General features: G+C 39.3%; 1 protein-coding gene across 2 annotated transcripts in view; it reads left to right on the top strand.

The window, feature by feature from the left end:
* The window catches only part of TMX4 (thioredoxin related transmembrane protein 4), a 45,471-nt gene extending 30,700 nt beyond the window's left edge, over positions 1-14,771 (top strand). The window contains exons 6-8 of one of the 2 annotated variants that reach the window (XM_040447658.1): positions 4,451-4,552; positions 9,415-9,478; positions 10,642-14,771. In XM_040447658.1, coding sequence (XP_040303592.1) covers positions 4,451-4,552; positions 9,415-9,478; positions 10,642-11,000 — 525 coding nt within the window. In that variant the 3' untranslated portion in view covers positions 11,001-14,771. The remainder of the gene's footprint in view (positions 1-4,450; positions 4,553-9,414; positions 9,479-10,641) is intronic. The other variant, XM_040447659.1, reaches the window with a different exon arrangement.
* The last annotated feature ends 10,829 nt before the right edge of the window (positions 14,772-25,600 follow it).

Below are 25,600 nucleotides of genomic sequence, written 5' to 3'. Positions count from 1 at the left end.
TTCTTTTTTTTTTTTTTTTTTCAACATTTATTTATTTTTTGGGACAGAGAGAGACAGAGCATGAACGGGGGAGGGGCAGAGAGAGAGGGAGACACAGAATCGGAAACAGGCTCCAGGCTCTGAGCCATCAGCCCAGAGCCCGACGCAGGGCTCGAACTCACGGACCGCGAGATCGTGACCTGGCTGAAGTCGGACGCTTAACCGACTGCGCCACCCAGGCGCCACCATCAATTTGTTCTTTATGGTTAAGAACATGTTTTTTGGTTTGTGTCTTTTTTTCTTTGTTTTGTTTCTTAAATTCCACATGAGTGAAATCATATGAATTTGTCTTTGATAACTTATTTCACTTAGCATTTTACACTCTAGATCCATCCATGTTGTTGCAAATGGCAAGATTTCATTTTTTTTTTTAATATTTTTTTCAACGTTTTATTTATTTTTGGGACAGAGAGAGACAGAGCATGAACGGGGGAGGGGCAGAGAGAGAGGGAGACACAGAATCGGAAACAGGCTCCAGGCTCTGAGCCATCAGCCCAGAGCCTGACGCGGGGCTCGAACTCACGGACCGCGAGATCGTGACCTGGCTGAAGTCGGACGCTTAACCGACTGCGCCACCCAGGCACCCCCAAGATTTCATTTTTTATAGCTAAGTAATATTCCATTGTACATATGTACCACATCTTTATCCACTCATCTGTTGATGAAACTCAGGTTGCTTCCATAATTTGGCTCTTATAAATAATGCTGCAAAAAACATAGGGTACATGTATCTTTTCCAGTTGGTATTTTCATATTCTTTGAGTAAATACCCAGTAGTGGAATTACTGGATCACATGATAGTTCTATTTTTAACTTTTTGAGGAACCTCCATACTGTTTTCCATGTTGGCTGCACCAGTTTGCATTCATACCAGCAGTGCCTGAGGGTTCTTTTTCTCCACATCCACACCAACACTTAACAAGAGTATATTTTAAAGCTCTCAAAACATTTCTCTGTGTTTTAGATAGTGGCATCTCATCTCTTACTGTTTTGAGGTTTTTTTTTCCCTTGTGAAGTTATCTAGAACCATATTATAATGGGATGGTGTACACCCACAAAATACCTCTCTCAATGCCTACAAGAGGCTGCAAGATTGTGTCCTGTTGCAAGTGTGAGAGTAAAACATCGCAGGTGAAGTGAATCCTTGGCCATTACTAGAGAAAGTCTTTCTGAGCTGCTCCCATGTAGGGCAGATGTTTTGCGGATTCTGATCTGTGTTTGAAAGGGATATTGGGTTTGTCCCAAATGTCCTCAGAGTATATCCACATTGATTGGATCAAAATCCAAAAGGTTCTCGTGTAATTCAGGGCCAGCCCAGCTCTGAATGAGACTGTGCAACACTAGGCTGGATGGGTGCCCTTGGGCAGTATCTAACCTGACTTGCAGTGGTTCTGATCCCAGATCAGTTACAGATCTCTATAGAGGGAAGACTCTAGCTCTGATCCATGGATGCCTTGGCCTTACTCCATTCCTTAAATCCATCTGACCAGAGGGTAGAATGTTCTTCTCATTTATTCTACTGTAATGGTGTCTTCATCAGTCCTCTCAAATCTGTATCTAGCCAAAAATTAGCTCTAATTCAGTTATTTATTACAATAGTGCAGTATAAGTCATCAGGCCCATTAGATGATATTTTTGTGCTTTTTTTTTTTTAACGTTTTATTTATTTTTGAGACAGGGAGAGACAGCGCATGAACAGGGGAGGGTCAGAGAGAGGGAGACACAGAATCTGAAACAGCCTCCAGGCTCTGAGCTGTCAACACAGAGCCTGACGCAGGGCTCGAACTCACGGACCGCGAGATCATGACCTGAGCCGAAGTCGGCTGCTTAACCGACTGAGCCACCCAGGCGCCCCTATTTTTGTGCTTTTTAAAGAAACAGTAAGATGCTTCCTTAAAATGAGATATAATATTGAACAAGGATCAATATTTTCCACAAATGAAAACTGTCACTTTGGCAATTAAAGAAACAGAAATATAGGAATCTAAAACTGAGATCAGTTTGAATCAGTTATTACTTGAAAATATATATATATCAAAATTTCAAGTACTCTATACCACAAACCCCAACACTCTTAAGGTGTTCTAAAACTATTTGTGGACTCAGACAAAGTAAACAGATAAGGATTTATGTCTGCAATTGTGAAAACACAACTTGGTTAATGAGGCTTTAATATTAATCAACTAAAAGACCACAAGATGGCAGGGTTTCTCTAAGAGGCTCAAATAAATCCTTTAAAGAGTAAGTGAGGCTCAAATAAATCCTTTAAATGGTAAGTTGATACAAGAAAATTGAAGCAGAGCTTGCTACAATAAGAAGATATTTTGAATGCTCTAAGAAATGTCTGACTTGGAATGCAATAATTCAAAGGCAAACAATTTACTTAATTCTAGAAAATAACTTAGAAAATTTCTTGAAGGTTACTTTAATCATTTATTTTGCAGAAAGGGCCTAAGGGCCTAAAGTCTAGAAGGACTAATAACTGGACATTATTCATTCCAGCCATATAGACAGATATTATTTATAAAGCAAGCTCCAGAATGCGTATTTCTATGGGTCAGCACAAAGCCAGACTGACTTTCCATATCTTTTAATTCTTCGGCACATTTCAGAGTTTAATCCTGATAGTGGCACTGAGTCATCAAGAAAAGCATAAACTATGAAAACACAGAATTTGTATGATACATTTTAGAACTTACACTGAACTGAATTTGAATAAAGCAAGCTTTTGCTATCCCAAATACCTCTTTTGCCTACTGGGCAGCACAATGTTCGATTATTCTTTTTTTTTTTTTTTAATTTGTTTAATTGTTTATTTATTTTTGAGAGAGAGACAGAGTGTGAGCAGGGGAGGGGCAGAGAGAGAGGGAGACACAGAATCTGAAGCAAACTCTAGGCTCTGAGCTGTCAGCACAGAGCCCGATGCGGGGCTTGAACTCATGAACCGTGAAATCGTGACCTGAGCTAAAGTCTGACACTTAACCAACTGAGCCACCCAGACACCCCAGATTATTTTTAATAAACAATTGCCTCGGCTGAAGATAAAATGATGACCAGTTCCATCAACAGAACACAGATGATAGTTTTACAAATCACAAGTTGTTTGCATTTCCTATGAATAATTGAAGGATTTGCTAGTATCTTTTTTTTGTTCAATAAGTATTTATTGAACACTTTGCACATATCAGTATGTAAATTACTCGCTGGGTCTTTAGCTCTATCTCTTCTAATGAATGAGAAATTGGGAGAGAGGAGATCTCAGATTATTCTAGACCAATTAACTAGCTTTTTTGTTTGTTGGTTTATCATTCAGAATTAAGCCAGAATAAAATATATTATTTAATTGTATTGGCATTTATAAATGGAAAAGCCAACAGGAGATACTTGAGTAATTTGGATTTTGAGAAATATTAAAATAGAAACTAGGACTCATTGTCACCCACCTCATCAGCTCTAGGCAAGTCATTCAGTTGTTACCTCTGCTTGCTTGTGGCATTTAGCTCGGGGCCATTTCATCTTGTGTCCGGTAAGTGCTTGGATTGTAGTGAATGACTGCTTTGGAGCTGGAAGGGCCTAACACAGGTGATCACTAAGCCATCATGGTGAAGCATGGCTCCTACAAGCCCACATTTAAAAGGGCCTTGGCACCAAACTAGTAGGTTCATATTTGTATGACTTAGCATGTAAATAATTTCTAGCAAAAATGGTATCTCTTCACTGATTTTTTAAAGTATCTGACATCAAATAGGGTCTGAGGGAACAGTAAGAATGAAGGGATGTGAGCTCTACTCAAAAGACTGATGGAATCTCATTTGTTCATAATGAATTAACTGGAAAATTTTTTTCTGTGTAATATTATATTTTCAGTTTTATGGTGAATTACGAAAGTTGTTGAGGATGGGTGGGGTAGAGTAATGGTCTGATTAGAAAAAAGGAAGTATGGAGACATTTTAAATGGTTGATACTCTGTAAGTAGTAATTTAGTTTCACTTAAAAATTGACAAAGGCCCAAGAAGTTTAATTTTTTATGGATGCCATATGATGAGTAAAAATTGAGATACAGAATTATTAGGGGAGAATGACCAAAAAGAATCTATGAAATGATGAAAGGAGGGGCTAGAAAAACAATTCTGCCAGAGTTCTACCAGATCATGAACAAAGAAATAGAACTCAAAGAAGTATAACTTGAGAACAAAGGTCAAGATATGACCTTGATTATTACTCTCAGATTTTCAATGTTGTAAAATCTGACTTGTTCTTGAAGAATCATATAGATGCAGACTGGATGACCTTTGTGGGAGCTCATACATGTAGAAATAATTTGCAGACTTGAGTTATAGCTAGGGAGGGAGATTCAAACATATTTGGTAATAAGTAAAGATTTTATTTTATATTTTTCTTCTGATTACAGCATCTTCACAACTATTTCACAGTGACCCTTGGAATTCCTGCTTGGTGTTCTTATGTCTTTTTCATCATGGCCACCTTGATTTTTGGCCTTCTCATGGGTCTGGTAAGAAATAATGCCATTTCCCCCGCTTTCTGTAAAGCCACATGGATTTTATGCAAAACTAGAAAGCAGCCAAGAAAGAAAAGATGCATAAACAAATATCATTTTGTGTATAATCTAAGAAGTTAAGTAGTATTTACTTGTTTGATATTACTGTCAGTGGTAATTTGAGATATAATGGAAAATTCATTTAATTGTTATCTCCTAATCCTATCCTGAAATATCCTGAAGATGTGTGCTGCCTAGAATATAGGCAGTAATGAAAGAATTGGAGACCTTATGTGAATTCATAGTCAGTTTCCAAGACAACCAAGTCAGCTGTGATTTCACACATTGCCTACTTGATTGGAACACTGTGGTGATAAGGCCAAACCTGTGAATTTGTTCCTTGAGTGAACAAGATGACTTTTTTCTTGTTCATATCCTCCAATTGAATCTCTAATCCTGACCAGCTACTTATACATAGACTCCAGTTATCCCAAGGTGGATTTTGTAAGATAAGGTAGACAAAAAACACAGTCATTATTATGGGAAAAAATAAGATGCAAAGCACATTACTATGTCTTCTTTCGGTGTAAAAAGTGGTATCTAATAGGTATCTGTGCATTTTCTTCCTAAATGTTTTAGGTAAGAATTGAAATAATAAATTTATTTATTTAGCTGTATAGACAACTGTAAGGGTTTTGGCATGTTTTACTCTTTATATAATTTTTTAATCTTTCTTTTTACCCACACTTGATCAATTTGAGCTTTAAGCTCTAAGATAAGTTCTTTTTTTTTTTTTTTAAGTGTATTTATTTTGGAGAGAGTGCACATGTGCGCAAGCCAGGGAAGGGAGAGAGAATCTCAAGCAATCCCCAGTGTCAGCACAGAGCCTGACACAGGGCTTGAACTCATGAACTGTGAGATCATGACCTGAGCCAAAATCCAGAGTCAGATGCTTACTGAGTCTCCCAGGTGCCCCAAGATAAGTCTTTAAAACCATTGTGCTATATATTTATCGCATAGCTCCTAAACACTATATGATAGGAATAATTGATGATTATTAAGAATTTATGTAAAAAGGACAAACATTTAGGTAGGTCTGTCCTTACACTGTATAATGCATTTCAGCTCTTTAGCAAGTTCTTTTTATTTTATTTGTTTACCTTTTTTAAATTAGCAAGTTCTTTTTAAAAAATTAGCTTAAAGTGTTAGCAGTTGCTTTTATCCATATTGATATATAACTTGGGATGACAAAGTCAGACTCCCAAGAAGCCAAGGAGGCTTTTATTTGATTCGATTTGGCTTGGTACAAACATGCTTATTTCAAATTATGGTATATTTGATTTGTGACTGCTGGTGTTAGCTTTACAGGTGGGGATGGAACTCAGATATGTCATTCATTAGCTTGCATTAATCCTAGTGCTAACTAACATGTCCCTGACTGACTGGCCTTAAAGTATTTGACTTTGTATAAAGCTGACTGGATATAAATATGCTTCTCCTATCTATGGTCTAGTTCTGGATTGTTCTGGTGGTGTCTTTTAGGGCCACATGAGTGTGAGACTTTTGTAGGGGGAGCACCATGAGATACTGGGTGGTTCTCAAGTGGAGTTATGGAGAATGTAGGTTGAGCGTGAGCCTTTTGGTAGACCATTGGAAACTCTTCTCAGCATAAAGGCTTTTTGAAATTTATCTTTGAGGTCAACTTTAAATTCAAGAAATCAAGTCAGGCTTGTCTATGCCCTAACTTCATTTGGGAACTTAGATTCAAATAATCAGTATAGGAGGGTTATTAAGATTTGGCCTGAAGAAACAAGAGAGTTGATTCTAGACTATTCAAGTGATTACATGATACAGAATATCATTCCTTTATAAGAAATTGGGAGAGTAACTATTTAACAAAATAGTAATAATTTCAAAGCAGTAATAAACTCAGAAATTTTCCGGTAATACATTTCCATAAAATACCAAACACATATCTCTGATTCCTTTTCTACAACTGTAATACATACCAAAAGAAGCACACAACAACCAGAATTGTTGCCTTCAGGGAGGTCTGCAGGTGTGCAGTTCTGTCTTGTATGTTACCTTTGCCATTAACTGAGGGCTGAAAGCAGAGCCCAGGCATGCAGTCACCTGAGGCTTGGTCCTGGTGACCCTGGAAGTTCTTCCCTGTATGAATTCTTATGGAGTTTAACTTCTACAGTAGCCAGGAGGGCAGGATGTTTTCCATAGAGAATCATTTCCTGATCAAGTCATTGTTTCGCATAAGCCTATTATGTTTTCTACTTTTTCCTAATTTTAGAAGATGAGAAGTCAAAACAAGGCTGCTGGTTTAGATTTTTGTTTGTTTTCGTGATTGAGCCTCACGATGGCTGAAATGTTAATACTAAATGTTATTTTGCACATGTCAGCAAAGGGCCCAGTTTTAGAAATCAAGTATATATTTTGCATTTTAAATCAATATGGGAAAGACCCTTAAGTGTATCATCTGTATATGAAATCACTCTGGCAGTGTCATTTTCTGTCATCAGTGACTCTGCTCTGAAGGATAAAAGACAGCAAAGCTCTAGGCAAACAGAAGAGCAGTGGAAAACACAGGCAGCGATCATATGCCTCTACTCTCCCGTCTCCATTTCTCTTGGTATATGTGGTCACTGTCTAAATTTTGGTACTTGGGTAGATTATTTTTCTGTGTGTTGCTCCCCAGTGTCTAGCACAGAGCCTCCCTCAGAGGAGGGTCTCTAATATCAAGAGGCCTACATTTCACTCTCTGTGAAAGGTGGCAAATCTGTCTCCCCTCCTCATTTAGTTGCATGGCTATCTGTATCTACCTGGGTCACAGCTGGAACGTGAAAATATAACCCTGGAAGGGAAGAGGAAGAAAAGGGCACTACTCCCCTATAGACCCTGCTTTTATTTATTTATTTTTTTGATTTATTTTTTTTTTTTAACGTTTATTTATTTTTGAGACAGAGAGAGACAGAGCATGAACGGGGGAGGGGCAGAGAGAGAGGGAGACACAGAATCGGAAGCAGGCTCCAGGCTCTGAGCCATCAGCCCAGAGCCCGACGCGGGGCTCGAACTCACAGACCGTGAGATCTTGACCTGAGCTGAAGTTGGACACTTAACCGACTGAGCCACCCAGGTGCCCCTAGACCCTGCTTTTAAGCAGTGCCATTCTTAGTGGCTTAGGAAGTGGACCATTCCAAGGGAATAGTTCTCTAGATGAGAAAATAGATCTTGAACTGAGAGAATCTGGGAGAATAAGAGGGTTTTCCTTCCAGTTTCTGAATTAAGGCTATATGATGGAATTGTGTACTATTAGATATAAAATAGACTTTCATGATAGGTTAACCCAAATCCATCCTTTTGAGAGAGTTCCAGTGAGAAAGCAGTTAAATGACTTGTTCAGGGTCACACAGTTAATGAGAGACAAGGTTGAGGTTAGTATGCCTTAAGTCTTTTTCTAGGCCCTGTATACCTAGCCCTCTAGCTGGCCCAGGGAGCTTGTTCCTCACCAACCCACAGAGCTTTATGCATCCCACTGTCCTACCACACTGGTCTCCCCAGCCTTGCATTCAGGGCTTCCTCTGGATATAGGAGCCCCCATGGTCCAGTTTGGTGTAGCTTAGACGAACCAGGCAGCTGGTACTACCCATCCGCTCTGGACTATGCCCAGGGCCTTAAGTGATGCCTCCTTCAAGTGGTCATTCTTGATCCTTCCCAAACCCATAACTGGTTGTAATATCTGAATCTTTGAAATATCTGTCAAAGTGTTTTATTCATTTTTCTTATGAAATTCATGTTCCATATTGCTTTATGTTTAAACTGCCATTTTTTCTCCTTTTTTGAACTTGTCCCCACAGAAGTTAACACGATACCTTGAACCTAATGAACCAAATTTTGAGTAAAGTGGTAAATGAATATACAGATGGTGATAATCCTGAACACAAAGTAGAGTACTCATTTGATGTTTATGAAACGGAATCAAAAGAACTATGATATCAGGTTCTTTAAAATTTTAGAGCATCTTTAAAACACTAATGTATGAAGTAGTATTACTATCTTAAAGGCCAAGTCTGGGAGTCAGCTAGGTACAAGAAGGACACTGTCCTTCTAAATGGGCAGCTTCTTCCTGGTTGTATCTTTATGTTGTGTGATGCTGCATGGGAAGGTGTGAAGAATGGCTGCAGCTTATTCTGGGTCCAGGTAACTGCACCCCACACCCATAGCTTCATCACCGTGGCCCATGCCGGACTAGGCATGGAACAGGGACTGGGATGAACCTGCCCCTAAAGAGCTTGTAGTTTATCAAGGGAGAGGGATGTTTCTAGCAAGTAGAAAATGATTCATTCATATTTCATTAAGCCAAGTCAGTGAAGCCAAGTCAGTCACTGTCTAAAATAGGGTTTAGTTCATATCACTGATAACTTTTCTTGCAATTTATTTCTGTAGAAATTTCTTATGGTACTCTTAAGAATTCTAGACCCTGAAATAAATAGCCTTTTACTCAGGCATTGGTGAGAGGCAGCCATATACAGACTAGTTTTGTTTGTCCAGAGGGGTGTTTTTAAAAAGGCCGCTTTAGACTTGACTGATAGTATCCATTTTCTTATACCCGTTTGATTTACCAGTTTTTGGTGGGATCTCTATAGACATTTGACTTTGTGACCCCTGTTATAAATCAATATTTTCCTACATTGTTACATTTGAAAAATTGGAAAGTCTTAATTATGCCCTTGTCCTTTTTGAGGACTTCTGACCAACCGCTAATTATTTGTCTGTAAATATCTGATTATAGATCCAAGACCTAAATTTGAGGCTCTTTGGTAATAAATGTCATATCTATTCACTGTAAAATCACTTTTTCCCTTCAGGTCTTGGTGATAATATCAGAATGTTTCTATGTACCACTTCCAAGGCATTTATCTGAGTGCACTGGTAAGTATGATAAACTCATGTGATAGAGTAGTTTTGGAATTCTGTGGCATGCCCTTTTGTGCTCAGATAGATACTGGAGTTTTCCCCCCTGACTCGCGAGGTGACCAAACCATCACTACTACCAAATTCTTTGAAATATGTTTTCTAGGTCAGATTTGAACAAAAATGATTTTTTTCTTCCCTTAAATTAGGTAATACTTCATTTTGGTCATTGTTTTTCCCCTTGAGTATATGCCCTTCATTAATTAGTTGACACCTTTTCCTTCATTCAAACTGGAATGAGGGAAGAGAACTCACATTTATTGAGTCTCAACCGTGTATCAGTAACTATTCTAAATCCTATAAAAACAGTCTTCCCAAATCCTTGCACTGCTCCACACTGTTTGTGGGACTAAACAGCCCTGGGTTTTCACGTTTTTATTCCTAGTTTTGAGACTTTGCTTGAAGTCTTCTTTGAGACTTTATAATTGTTTAATTTTATGTGGAAGTTTAACTAAATAAGCTTATATTTCTTTTCAGTTCTTGAAGTTCTCAAGACTTGGAGATTTCCGTAGATTATTAGAAAATATATTATGTTCCTTAGAATTGTTAAAAATACCATAAACCCAGTTTAAAGTAACTTAGGAAAAAAAGGAAATTTTATTAACTCACATAACTGAAAAATCTAGGGATGTTCTGGTTGCAAGCTCAGCCCAAGGGATGTTAGGTTTCTGTTTCTATGTGGCTGATTCAGTGGCTGTCAACAGCCCTAACTCACATTTTATCAGTTTATCAATTCCTGTAGAAAGAGAGAAGGCTTTTCTTCTTGACTCTGGCCAAAAAACTCCTGGGAAGTCCTGTGATTGGCTTGGCTTAAGTCACATTTCTTAACTAATCACCATGACTAGTGAGTGGGTCACTGAGTAAGCCAGAAGGAACCTTTACCCTCCCTGGCTCTGTGCTCTGTCAGTCAACACAGTTAGTGAACTTTCCAGAGAGGAATGGAGAAGCCCTGGATGGAGGTAGGACACCGCCAGCCAGAGATCTGTGCAGTGTGATAACATAGCTTCAGATTGGAGAAAATGGTCACGGGCCCCACCCTTTCATTTCACAGCTAAACACACTCAATTGACTACTGAATGACCAGTTTATTCAGAGGATGTTCCCCTCTCTTCCCTCCACAGAGCAGACTCGGAGGTCAGAGGAGGCTCACAAAGCTGAACAGTTGCAGGATGCAGAGGAGGAAAAAGATGATTCAAATGAGGAAGAAAACAAGGACAGCCTTGTAGATGATGAAGAAGAGAAAGAAGACCTTGGTGATGAGGACGAAGCGGAGGAGGACGAGGAGGAGGACAGTGCTGCCGCTCGCGTGGATGAGGAGAGGAACGACGCCCAGGACCAGGGGCCCCTGAGAGAGGTCCAGGAGGATGGAGAACCTGAGCCTGAAGAAGACACGCCTGTGCAGCCCAGCCCAGCCGACACAGAGGTGGTGGAAGACACACTGAGGCAGCGCAAAAGTCAGCATGCCGATAAGGGCCCATAGGTCTAGTGATGGTGTTTCCAAGAATTCAGACCAAAGGACTGTGTCAGCTTCCCTCTGGTCTGCAGTGTAAATCAAATCCATACTTTTTCCTGAATGAGCAAGCTTCTCTTAAAAAATGATCTCTAGTCATGTAGTCTTATGGCATTAAGCCTCATGTATATTAATGAGAGTCTTTCAGGCATGACAATCAGGAAACAGAAAGACAAACACGGTGTTAGATCTGTTTGAGCACTTAGTATGGGCACAAATTCATTTGCTTGGGGCTAGAGAGTTTTGACCTGAGAAAGCACCCCGCAGGCGCCATAAAATGAAAGCAAAGCAACATGAGCCTCCTCACAAGCAGCAGACGTCTTGTGGAAGTCTTTTGTGTGAAGTATCCATTTTTGTCAAATGTAAGAAACATCAGCCACCGCGGTGGAGAGACACTTTTTTAGAGGTAGAAATTGAGAGGGCCCTGGATTATTATGGTAGAAAAGAGCTTGGACATCATCCCAACTCTCCGAATCTCTTTTGCTGTGATTTATTTTTTACCTTTAGTATCTCCAACCTTCCCACCACGGGCCTGCAGGCGCCCCACACGCTTCACAATACTTCCTCAGTGATAGGCCACAGACAGCGGCTGGTTGACATCAGCCGCTTTCCTTCTTGACTTAAGGGTTTACATAATCCGGAACCAAAGCCCGTGACTGCCAAGCATCTTGAATGAAATGTTGTAACCTTTGGAGATTCAAAAGGAAGTAGGGGTTTTATAGGAGTGATTTTTGTTTTTGTTTTTTGCCAAAATGTAGTAATTACTTTTTTTCAAAAAGTTCCTTTAGCAATATTCTTTTGAAGCCAGAAGTGCCCTAAGTGTTGCCAGTACAAGGTAGTCTTGTGAAGAGAACTTGAATACTTTGTTGTTTTGCTTCCATCTCAAGGGGTTCCTTGGCTCTTGAACCACTTTATTATTAACTGCAAAACCATTTCTGGTTTTCGTTCAGTGATGTGCTTTTGGTGAAAGAATTAATGAAAGTGAATATCTGGAAATGAAAGATTTGGTTTCGTTTCCTTCTTCCTTAATCTTGTAGAGAATTTTATTCCTGTAAATCTCTCAATACTCAGTCCACTAAAAGTACCCAGGGGGCCTGATTTCTTTTAAAGAATCCATCCATCTACTTCTGTCTTACCTGATTTATGTCTTAGAATAAATTCGTAAAATTAGATTCCAAGCTTATGAAAGATGTCTAAAGTTGATCCTACACCCCTTGGGTCCAGACAGAAAAACAAGTAGTACAGGTTTATGAAATTCGAAAAGTTTCTGTCATCTTTATAAAGAAATATGCAGTATACTCCTGTCTGGCTGTTTAGATAACCCTTACCTCATATTAACTTTGAACAGGGGCTCATTGGAGGAGGGGGAGGTCTGAAACTCTCTACCCTCGGGCGGATGAATGGGTCTGTTGCAAGCCTCACACAAAGGGAGTTTTTATTCTGACAGAAGCTAGTTTTTAGAGATGGTTATTTTTCATCTTTCCAACTCAGTTACCTGACAGGCTCATCCCCTAGTATGGTGAGGTTCATTAACAGTCGCCAATAGTTTTTTGCTTCAGACAGCTACAGAATCTTGAGTTTGAAGCCATCACAGAACTGAGGGACTGGGGAAACCTTGACTTTGGCTCATTTCCTGCCCCTCCTGCCATGTAAGTCTCTGATACATCCTCACCCCAAGCACCATGGTTCTGATGGTGGCAGTTATGTCTCCCTAATATTGGGAAGCTTTTCTAGATCATTCTCTTCTCTTCTCTTCTGTCACTGGATTTCTTTCTCTGAAACAAAGTTTTTAAAGATCACTAAGTTCAAGTTCAGAGGTGTGGAATAAAAAAGGTTTCATTATTTGACTTTTTTGTTTAAACCTCCCCCCTTTGCCCATTCCCCTATATTAAAACTTTTTTTTTTAAGTGTAGTGTTTGACCAGAAGGGAAGGAATGAAGAAATAAAATCCACTTTGGCTTTTTATAAATGTAAGGCCAATTTCCAATTGGACCCCAAATAGTATCTAATTATAATAAGAAAAATATATGTTCTTTCTCAACAATACTTGTAAAAAATTGGAGGAAGAGGAGAAAACAGTTTGGCGAAGAAGGTCCATTAAAAGTTGGAGCATCTGTGACTACAGGTACCATTTTTTTTTTTTAAACATCCCAGCAAAAGATGGGGTTTTTACTCAATGGACTGATAAGTACACATCTAATTTAATCTCTTCCCACTTGAGGCCTTTAGGTTTGTTTTCAGTACTTACTGGATATAAAACTAAAGGGAAAAAGTCAACCTAAAATAATTTATGATTAGATTAACACCTCAATAGGATTTTGTGGATTTTTCGTGTGGATAATATATTTAATCCAGGAGCCAAATCATGGAAACACAATTTTGATTTTAAAAATTAAAAGATAATCATGCTTCCTTATGTTGCAATATCAGTTACTTACAGAATAGTGTTTTATGTAACTCAAATCAGGAAAATTAAATAAAAGTGACTCTAGATTTTGGAATAGAAGTGAAATACTTTACATGGGAGCAGTTGGAGCAGGGTGTCTTTTCGCTGATTAGAAGGAAAATTTGAAACTTCTACCTTTTTCTTAGTTTCTTTTATCATTCATCTCTTGCTAGATCTGCTAAAGCACCCCAACTTGCTTAGAGCTCTCTCATTGAAGCAATGAGTAGACAATCCCACTTCTTTCCTTCCCTTTGAAGTGTAAGCACTGAATGGGGTGACAGGCAGGACTCCTCTACTTCACAGGTCCCTGCACTGCATGGGTGCATACTTACCACCTGAACTGATGCATATGAGCCCTGTTAGCCACAGGACTCCTTAACTACAAAAAGAAATCCAAAATAATGACTGTAATAAAAAGTAAACAAGCTTTAGAGAATGCCAAATTTTGACTTTTTTATGGCCCCAATCCTTGCTGATAGCTATGGCATTGCTACATGATTTGAGTTTATATAAGCCTGCAGAGTCCACAGTGCATAACACCTTTGGGGAAGGATGATAAAAAATGTCTTCTGAAGTGAGCACTTAGCATACGACTTTTTATGACCAAGTATTTAAGACTGGAGCCTGTATGCTGCTTTACAGGATGGCAAGCATTAAAGAGTCCAAAAAAAAAAAAAAAAAAAAAAGTAGAAACAATAGGGTACACCTAAGATTTCAGTATAAAATGTTAAATTGGCATGAAGTGAGAGAAAGAAGGGAAAGATTGGTGCTTTCGCTAATGTGTATCAACTTATCTCTGTCCAACTCAGTGTTGAAGTGTTATCTGCCAGTATTATAAACGTATAATTGACCCATCCCATCAAATACAACAACATTTTGAAAAGTATTCATGTAAATCTTTTGTGCCAACAGAAAACTTCCTCCTTGTTCAGTATCTTTACCTCAGTCCTACATTTTGATCCTCTTCAGATTAGTTTGTCTTGAAAAACCAAACACGGAGTCATCAAGTCTGATGAACCTTGATGGGGCAGCTTTTTGAGTAGCTTTTCTGAACCAGGAGATTTGGTTGAAAGGCCTTTGGTAGTTTCAGACCAGGACATGGCCTTCAGATGGCCTCTTCTCGGTCAAGTTTCACGTGAACTGTGCCATTGTTTCTGTGTGCCTCAGACCATTTTAACATGTTTCCGATGTAGTGTGATTGTATTTGTTCCTAATTAGTTTCTTTGTGCAAATGCAGTTTTTACACTAAAAATACCGTTTATTTGTATTGTAATACATTCTAAATTTGTTATTTATATTTTTTGTAATAGTTGTAATTATTTAGCTCAGAGATATTTAATTATTTTTCTCTTCATCCATGTGTTCTTTGCTTCCTCAGATAGCATCTGCAGTAACTGGAAACAGTAATAGGAAATCAAGGTATAAGCCTCAAGCATTATATTGCTTGAATTACAAATCACCTTATCACAAAATTGTATAGAATCTTTGATCATATACCTTTTTATTTTATTGTAAACTTCTATTTGCAGCCAAACCTAATGATAGTGATAAGTAAAATCAAAATAGTGTATGGCTTTTCATAGAACTATTTTCACAAAAGTCTTTCACCTAGGGAGTGAAAAATACTGCTTTGTTAAAAAATAATTTTCATCTGTCCATTCTGCATCCAATCTGTTTCCGCCCCCTGCCCCTTTCTTTCTGTCCTCTTTTTGACTTGGTGAAATGCAAACCATGCGCCTTTTAGCTACTTTGGAAAGTGCACAAACCAAGGACAAGTGCAAAGATCCAAGACTTCCTCTTTGTTATAGCCATTGTGTTGCCTATAGAAACTCATTTTACTCATTTGTCAGGTCTCCCTTGGCCCAGCCCTGAGGTGTGGAGGTGGCCAGGGCTGGTGAATATGGCAAAGGATGCTGCTAGTCCTTCAAGACACTGTGGACTGACCTGGTCTCCTGGGGCATTCAGAAAGCTCTGGTCTACACCTAATCCTTCTTATCATGGTAGCATTGGAAAAGCACAAAGGAGATGAGGTGACTTTTAAATGCCCTTAGGGACTGAACTATGGATATTGGATTTTTCATTTTTGAAAAAAATTTTTAATGTTTATTTATTTTTGAGAGAGAGAGAGAGAGCGAGTAGGGGAGGGGCAGAGACAGAGGGAGACACAGAATCTGAAGCAGGCTCCAGGCTCCAAGCCATCAGCACAGAGACCGAAGTGGGGCTTGAACCCACAAACCGTGAGATAATGACCTGAGCTGAAGTTGGACACTTACCGACTGAGCCACCCATGCTCCCCTGGATTTTTCACTTTTGAAAGATGGTAACGGATGTGCAGCTAGAAGAAAATGATTAAACTTCCATACTGCCAAGTCATTCCTTCAGAGAAACTGCCTCAGAAGGCTCTTTTGTCTATGTAGAGAAAAATACCTATTATACAGTGTCGCAGCCTACATGAACTTGGTCATACATCCTTGGTGGGAGAAAAGCCTGCAGCTTCTGAAGGCAAAAACACCAAATCTGGAACATATTCCACAGTATTTGGAATTCTATCTTAGAACATGTGAATTTCTCAAGATTGGTGACTGTATTAGGTCAGTCTAGACTGTGTTTACAGACTCCCAAATCTCAGAGGCTTTAAGAACAAGAATTTTATTTCTGCTTCACTTAGGTTAGATTGGCCAACCCAGATAATAGTTGCTCCGCTTCATGTAGGTTTTTCTGGGACCCAAGAGAGGTCAGGAGAGGCTTTGCTGTCTAACATGTGGCTTCTAAGGTGGTTATGGTCATTTTCATCCAACCAGTCTAAAGGGGAAAGAGCACAGAGGAGTGTTTCTGGGAGATCTTAAAGCCAGGCTGCCAGGAGGCACATACGCATTACTTTTCTCATTCCTGTGAGAAGACTTAGTCACGTGGTCACGCCTAATCGAAAGGGAGGCTAGGATGTGTCGCTTTGCCACGTGCTTAATAAAAAATGGAGGTTAGAGAGCTGGCCTCTCTGCCACAGTGATGTCATTTTCCTACCTTTGCCACCTGAGCGTCTCACAAAGAGCAAGCCCATGTGAAATGTTAGTCACATGAACGCACTGGTGGCAGGAGAGGGAAGAATGCTTGTCTTCCTTCTGGACTTTGTTATATTTGATCTTCAAGATTCCAGACTTTTCAAACTGTGAATGGTGTGTTCTTAGAGAGTTTATATTTTATTTGGGAAGATGGATATTAGTAAGCAGGAAAAGAATTACAATGTGAGTTTGTGAAAAAGGAACCCGATCTAGGTGAGAGTTTAGGTGGTACATGTGACCAGGAGGTCATGATCAGGGTTGCTGATGCAGAGATAGATTTGGGACCCTTCCAACATACACACATAATCTTTACACTGCACATGTGGCAAAATAGGACTAGCATTTATCTCAATGAGAGGTTCTTGGCTGAGCCATTGGGGTAGATTCTGGGCCTCCTTTTCCCTTTGTATAAGGGAGTGATAGAGAAACAGCTTGTTATTCATCTTTTCATGAGCTGTTTCTTCAACTTTGATATCTTTGATATCTAATCAGTAATTTATAAACTCCATAAGTCTCCCTAAATGGAATTCTAGTTGATAGACATCTGGTTAAACGTGTTAACCTAAAAATGACACTATAGAAAGATTGATGCTATCAGAATTCTTTGTGTTCTGTTGTTACTGGTGGGGCATATAATTTCTAAAATTACTTATTATAATTAGTTACTTTGGTAGAGCACATAGGATAGACCAAAAGCACATTTGTATCCCAAAGGGACAACCTGCAGGATTCACAAAATTACACAGCTGCCACTCCATGGGATTGTCTTCAAATTCTAGCTCTCTGTGCAACAAATTTTAAGCATGAGTCTCAATCTAATAGTATTAGAAGCCAGCAGGTTATGAGTTGGCCATTAGCTTTTAATTATTTTACTAACAGCAATTTTGTATAGAGTATTCTAAGACTTTTCATATCCTTGACTACTCCATAGTGTGGCATCAAGTCACCCGGCCCTCCTTCAGAGCCTTTACTCTATTGATACTAAAAAAGGTAAGAATTACCTCCTAACAGAGAAAGTTGTCCCATTAAATTGCATAGAATAGGATGATTTCTTTTTTCTTCTTTTTAACACTTATGAATAGTATTGGTATTTGTTTTAAAATGACAGTTCTGCTCTCATGCTGTAGCAGAAAGATAGGCCCCCTGTTCCATGAGTACAATAAAATCCTAGTGACAGGTTAAAGTAATGACCTTGAGAAACAGGCCCATCAGTACTCTAGAGCAGGGAGAATGGCTTCATTTATAATATGCAAACAGAATGGTGATTTAGGGGCAAACCCATCAAGAGAGATCTTAGTGTACATTGTTCCAAAAAGGGTTAAATTGTTGGCCTTTAACAGGCTAATGATGTGACTCCCCAAGGAGTTTAATCTAGCATTTCCAAGACTTTTTTGACAAGCAATGTTGTGGAACAGAAATTTGAAAATCCTCCCACTTTAAAAACTCAAAGTGTTGGCAAAATATAACTCCTCTTTTTAAAGGCAGAGCTAACTGCAAAAGAAAGAATTCACAGGGACCGAAAACCATGAGGTAAATAAACGTGATGTGGTTCTGGGGCTGCCTCAGTGGGTGGTGGTTGTGGTGATGGTGGTGGTGATGGTGGTGGTGGTGGAGGTAGAGATCTGTGCCCTAGGTAACCACAGAGCACGTATTTTACTGGCCACATAGGTATAGATAAAAGGTCTTGACTATAGCAAGGTCAGAAGTTGGAACTGAAATTGCAGAAACTTCCTAGCTGCATCCTCAGTGAAACAAAAAAATCTGTTCACTTGCACATGGAAACTACCATAAAGCTTCCTGTCTCAGCCTGGTCTGTGTGTTCAAAACTAGCTTCCCAGAGAAAGTGTGCATAGCCATGGGCCTAACCTTTACATATAGAAGTTTGAATTTACACTAGTTTCATTGTCTCAACAGGCCCCAAACCAAGAAATTATTTTTTTTTTTACGTTTTTATTTTATTTTTTGAGACAGAGAGAGAGCATGAATGGGGAGGGTCAGAGAGAGAGGGAGGCACAGAATCTGAAACAGGCTCCAGGCTCTGAGCTGTCAGCAGAGAGCCCGATGCGGGGCTCGAACTCACAGACTGCGAGATCATGACCTGAGCCGAAGTCAAACACCCAACCAACTGAGCCACCCAGGCGCCCCCAAACCAAGAAATTATAATAAAAAGGCTAATGGGGAGAGGGGACATACTAGCAGAAGGAACCACAAAACTAAGTGCTCTTGAAAACACCCTCAACCTGGCATTAAGATTTCCATAGATAAAGCCCCACTTAAGATAAACTCGCAATCCAAAATTACAAAGTGCACAAGGAAACCGTTAATCAGCAGAATTAGATTTGTCCTAGTCCTTGAAATAATATCAGATAAAAACTTTAAACTTTTAAAAATGATTAAAAACATAGAAGGAACATAAAACACAAAAGAATAATGTCCTTTTTTTCTTCAGAACACCATATTTTAGGTTTGTTTGTGCTGCATATATCATCAGTATTTCAATCCTTTTCACTATACACTATACACTATACACTCTGCCCATGCAGAGTGTTTCCAGTTTTGGGATGGCCCTTTGAATCTTCTGATTATGAGGCATTCCCAGAACTACTTTATAATAAGCTTTGGTAGAAATACTGGAATGAATGTTAGAAATATATTCCTCAGGATTTTCCAAGTTTTGTTCTTATATCACCAGAAAGCAGTGTGCATCACCCTTGCAGGGAACAGATATTTGAGAAAATAGATGCTGGTGCAGGTCTTCCTGGTTTGAATCCCAGGTCCACCATTTGCCTGTGGTATGAACCTGAGCAAGTTACCTAACTTCTCTGTGCCTCATCTTTACAGTGGGGTAGTAAGGGATTTCCACATCTATTAATGAAGTTCTAGACAATTTTAACCAACCCTCCTAATAAAGGCAACTAGAAAACATACTCTAAAATATACATTTATATGTGTATGTTAAAATATTAATATAAATTTTAGACACACACACACACACACACAGTGCTTGAAGGCATCAGAGTTTACAAGACAGTGAAGGATTACCAAGCCAGGATCTAGGGGAGATGGAAAGGTCAGGAATGCCATGCTGGTGTGTTCTGAGCTGCTTTCCTGGGGGCATTTGGTGTTTCTAGGAGCAGGGATAGAGAGTGTGCCATGGGGCTGAGTGTTACTTTTGACAACTTTGTCTGGTTGAGGGAACAGGGATTGGCTGAGGATGGGAGGGCCTATGAAGCTCCTTGTTTGTGTTGGGTCTTTTAAAGAACTCACACTAGGAATAAGGATGAACCAGAATTAGGCCCCACAGCTCAGCTACGATCTGCCCAGCAATGGAAAACAGGATGAGGTGACCCTGAAAGCAAGTGCAAATTCTAGGAAGAATGAATTTGGTAATGATTGAGTTCTTCTTAAGTTAACTGGTGGGTTCTCTTGCCTCTTTTACTTTGCTACAATGTAGGATACCAGGGTCTAAATAAATCCTGAGGCTTATCTAGCCTTGTCTTTGTGGGTCATTGTGTGCAACCCCCCCCCATAATCTAGCAATCCAAAATAAACATTGATTTCTTTATATTATTTTCATTATCTGCCTCTTTTTGTCCCCAAGGCAATCCCTTCCCCAAGCCAGCATTACTCCCTCCTTTTATATTTTATATATCCCTGAAAATTTCTCTATGGTATCCCCAAAATATGGTATTAATTGCTGTCTTTCCCCCTTCCATTTTCCTCTTGCCTACTACCTCTCCATTTTTACCCTTTCTGGAGAAAGACCTTTCTTCCACCAATCCTTTCTAATACAGATAACCCATCTTGGCTTACAAGTTTCTTTCACTGCACAATTAGACCACAGAGCTCTAGGAAAGTGGAAAATACCAAAATGACATTGCCAGAAATCACCTTGATTGGGAGAAGAGGTGGGAGGGAGGCCATGAATGCCCAAGCCTATGTGCGTATTAAACTTTCCATCTATTGCCCCTAACTTCTCTAGTTTATTCTGGGCAGATCAAAATCCCTGTCAGATATCTGTGACAGGAGGAACTGTCAGCTTCAGCTGCCTCTCCCAAAATTAATCATTGTCCTTTCCCAAACGTTGGAGGCAGAGAATGGGAAAACTCTCTAATGGCCAACATGTCAGATTTAGTATTTAATCCCTCCCCTCTGCCCCCGAGAATCTCCCCTCCTCTCCTCCAGTTCCCATTCCTCTTATAATGAAAGATTATTCATCTAATAGACACCTTGAGATAGAGGCTGCCACGAGAAGTTCCTCTTCTCCACAACAGAAGCAAATATTGACTATGCCCAGTACTCTAAGTTTGGCCAGGCCAAAAGGCTGAGAGTGATCCCTACTTACATGGACTTACCCATGCTGAGTTCTTTCAAATCTCCTTTCGTCATAGGATACCTACCTGCACTGGAGGAATTTGGTGCCCAATCTGCAAGAAGATCTGTCTCTCATGGTCCCTGATTGGGCTTTGGATCCTATTTATGATCACCTGGGAAAAATTCAATAGGATGGAGTATCCTTGCTATAACTTCTAGTTTCCTAAATCTGCTCAATGCCTCTGGTGCCAGCCCCATTAGATGATCCTGAAGGTCATTAAAATTCATTCTTTATTCTCCTCAAACTGAGGTCTGCTTCACCAGTAGTGAGAATTCGTGAGGCTCTCTCTTTGGGATTAAAACCCAGCAAACCATGGCTCGCTCACCTAGTTGCTCCAACCAGTAGATTTGCCAAGCTTCATTCCATCCCTCCTGGCAGACAGTCTGCTTTAGGAATTCTTCCAGCCACTTACTTCTTATGGGCACATCCTCTCAAAACCATTCATGACATTAATGGCAGCTGTTTTAGCTTTGACTTCATAAATCACCCCTGGTGTAGGATGTTAGATGCTAGCATCTCTTTTTTGTGTGTGTCTGTGCATCTTTGTATCATTTTGGTGGATGATCAAATCACAAGTCATAGCTTTTTATTTGGCCCTTTCTTAGCATGGTATTTCCCATAATTTCCCATATTTCCAGTTTCTGGGAGCTATTGTTCTGTTCCAATGGTTCCAAACCCTGCTTGAAGTTAACTTCCACAGCAGTAGCCAGATCCTTCTGGAATGAATCTATTCACCACCAGTGGAGCAGGGCAGCTTTTGACTGCTCCAAGCAGGATTGAAATAGGCCTTCTTTCTCTGTTGACAAAGGAATATAATTTCTTAAGAAGTTAGATAGCCATTGAAGTTCTCTTAAAGCTAATGTCCAGTTCATAATTTCACAAGGGAAGTTTTCTTTTTTAAAGACAATGTCGATTTAATTCATTATATGTGCTTCATAAATCTGATTTCCAAGTTGGAGCTATTTTTCCTTCTTCCCCTCCCAATTGGAGTTCTCATTTCGGCAAAGCATGAACCACATTGCTCTGGCTCTCTGGAGTTATTTCGAAAGCCACTCTCCAGTTCCCACTTCTTTATTTCATTGTTCCAAGAGTCTGGCCTTCATACCAAAATGCACCATTGACTCAGGTGATCGTTTAAATCAAGGTGCACTTGGATCACAAAATCCAAAGACTTGGAAATTCACTCCCAAAATGTAACCTGTCTACATTTAGTGACTCTAAATGGTTCAGTTTTCTAGCCAACACAACTCAGCCCAGAAGCGGGAAACATGAATAATCCTATCTCTGGAAAAATACTAAGGAGAGTCCAGTTCATTATTCATAATAGCATTTTTAAAAAGCCCACCCCATCTCTTTGTTTTGACTATCCTTTAATTCCCACCCCTCTGCTCATTCTTCATTCTCTGCCCTACAAACTTTTCCCTGGACTCTTTTTATATAAGCTCTCATTTTCCCCCCTGTTTTCCTTTTCCTTCCATGTCTCCTTTTTTTTTTTTTCTTATTTTCACAAATCTCATTTTTTTCTGCTCCAAATCTTTTTATCTTCTATTTTCCTTTGGCCCCTCTCTTCACCTGGGTGCTTTGAATTTGTATAATAAGGTTTAGGGGGAAGGAGGAAGGCAAAGGAAGAAATAGGATATGGCTAAGCTGTTCCTCACTGGGTGGTGGTGGTTATCAAATACTCATAAATTAATATGTTGTCTCTATCACATTACAATGAAATAATAAATTATAGCTGATATAATTTGTTGCCTCTATGGACCATATTCTTACCCACCACCTCCCCCCACCCTGCTCCCCCTTTTTGCTCTCTGGGTTTGACACTTTGAGTCTTTTTCTAAAACTAGAAATAAAACAATTGTTCTTTCTTTCTTCTGCAACATTTACTTATAGCAATTTTCACATTTGAGTGAAAGATGTTCTAACGAGTTCCCAAGTTAGCAGAATTAATTCAGTTCAGTTCTTTTCATTTGCTCAGGGTAAATTGGGGTGTAGAAAAAGAAAACTCTCACATTTGCTCCTCCAGCACAGGAAGAATTTTGCCTCTACCTCTCTGCTTCTTTCCCTGTTTCTGTCTTAAGCTCCCAGCAAAGAATGTGCAACTGCTAATGTTTGTGTGTTTGTTTTTCTGTATGCAATTTAATTTTATATGTAAAAACCTCTCCAGAGGGCTACATTCTTCACAGCATGACACCACTGTCAACTCAGGGAAACAGGCTCTCCATCAAAGGAAGCATCATTAATTAGTTTTCTTTCAGAAAAATAATGCCAACAGGAAATTAGAATTTATTGTAAAAGTTTGCAAAAAGTTCTCTAGTTTAGGTAAAATTCAACAGCCTTCTATTATTGACCTAACTCGGCGAGCACAGAAAGATGGGGATTTCTCATAAAAACTTCTAAACCACACATCACAGCCTCATATGAAAAAAAGAAAACAATTAGACTGAGCGACTGGATATGTTTCCATTTACAGTAACAGCCATGAAATACTAATGAACCCTTCTCAAATCTGATTCCTGAACCAACTCCGTATTCCCCAATACACACTTAACTAGAAGATTTTGAGATACTTTTCCTATGTGTGTGATAATTTCAAAATCCTCAAAATCATTCTTATAATTTACCTTTAGATTTGAAAACATTAAAAGTTAGTACTTTGAGATTTTCTGTTATAAAGCCTAATTGGAAGTTATTATTTCACAGTTTTCCTGGAAGTTTAATACCTAGTACAGCAGATACTGTCTTTGAAATATGTTTTGTGAGAATTCTGAGTGTAACTCGAGAGGTTTTAATTAAATGGTTGTACCTCCCATGTGTTCTATAGAATTGCTTCATTAAGCAAGTCTCTATTAAATATATCTATATCAGTTTTGTACTGCTGCTGTATGTAACAAATTACTAAAAATTTAGTGGCTTAACATAAGTTTATTGTCTTACAGTTCTGGAAGTCAGAAGTTCAAAATGGGTCTCAAGGGGCTAAAATCAAGGTGTCAGTGGGGATGATTCTTTCTGGAGGCTCCTGGAAAGAAGCCATTTCCCTCACTCTTCCAGCTTCCAGAAGCCACCGGCATTCTTTGTTTCCTGGCCACATCATTCCAATCTCTGCTTTTGTCATCACATCACCACCTTCTTCTCTATTGGCCTTATGAACTCTCTCTTGTAAAAACTCATGATTACATATAGGCCCACACAGATTGTCTAGAATAAACTTCCAATTTTAATGTCCTTAATTTAAACACATCTGTAAAATCCCTTTGCCATGGTAACATATTCACAGGTTCCAGGGACAAGGATGTGAACATCTTGCAGGGGATGAGAGGAGTCATTCAGCCTACCATAGCATCCTATATGGCACACTCCATTCAGGACACTGGAGATGCAACTGTGGAATAGAGAGATGAGCATATGACTTCAAGGAGTTTACATTCTAGTGGGGACACCAATACTAATAAATAGACAAATGGGAAATGACTTAAATTTCAGATTCTCCTAAGTGCTGTGAAGCAAATAAAGCAGGATAAGGGGTGGGGTTAAGGAAGGAGGATGCAATTTTAAATAGTGTTCAAGGAAGTCCATTCTGAAAGGGCAACATTTAAATAATTTCTTGAATAAGGAGAAGGAGCCAACTGTAGAAAAATCTAGAAGATAACTGTTTCTTGGAAAATAAGAGCAATCACAAAGGCTCTGGAACTAGAATAAGTATAACTTCAAGTAAAAGTAAACAGAGGGTGAATGGTTGTTGATGAAGCATTCAGTGTGTGTGTGGCGGGAGGCGGCAAATCCTGTAACATGTTGAAGGCCACTTGGCAACAAGTATGGATCTTATTCCAAGTGTGATGAAAAGTCATTGGAAGGTTGAAAGCAGAGGAGTGACATGATTTGACTTGTTTTCAAGTTCATCTTCAGGTCATCAGCTCCAGTGAGAGAAAATGGTAGCCTAGACCATAGTGATTGAAACACAAGTATTGATTAGTGATGGGAATTGGGATATAATTTAATAAGAAGCCACTAGGACTTTGCCACTAGATTGGATGTGGAAGGTGAAAGGGAAAGAGAAGAATTAATAATGTTTCCTAGGTTTTTGGCCTGAGCACCTGAGTGAATGATTCATGAAAGATGGAATTATTGGATTAAGCTACAATTATGGACTGAATGTTAGTGTCCCCCGCCCCAAACTCATATGCTGAAGCCCTAGCCCCTAGTGTGAATGTATTTGGAGATAGGTCTTGTAAGGAAGTTATAAGGTTAGGTTAATTCATAAGGGCTGGGTCCTAATATGATAGAGCCAGTGTCCTTAGAAGAAGAGGAAAATATACCAGAGTGTTCCCGCTTTCCTCTCTCTGCCATGTGAGGACACAGTAAAGAGTCGGCTTTGCAGGCCAGGAAAGCTCTCCCTGGAACCAAAGCAGCTAGCACCTTGATCTTGAAATCCCTAGCTTCTACAATTATGAGAAAATAAATTTCTGCTGTTTAAGCCACCGATCTGTGATATTTTTTTATAACACCCAAGCTAACTAAGACTCCTCCCAATCATTAACAGTGAAGACAATCCCATCTCTTAATCCCAGAGTGCTTCCTACTGGCTTATATGTTAGTGGCAAATCTAAAGATATGAAGTGAATGCCTCTTATATTCATGAACTTGTAGAAAAATTCAGAGACCTTATTTTAGTAATTGCTTATGCTTTAAT

This window comes from Herpailurus yagouaroundi, unplaced genomic scaffold, assembly GCF_014898765.1.
Source record: "Herpailurus yagouaroundi ecotype Mexico unplaced genomic scaffold, PumYag 196, whole genome shotgun sequence".
NCBI lineage: Eukaryota > Metazoa > Chordata > Mammalia > Carnivora > Felidae > Herpailurus > Herpailurus yagouaroundi.
This window is presented reverse-complemented; position numbering and strand designations above follow the sequence as displayed.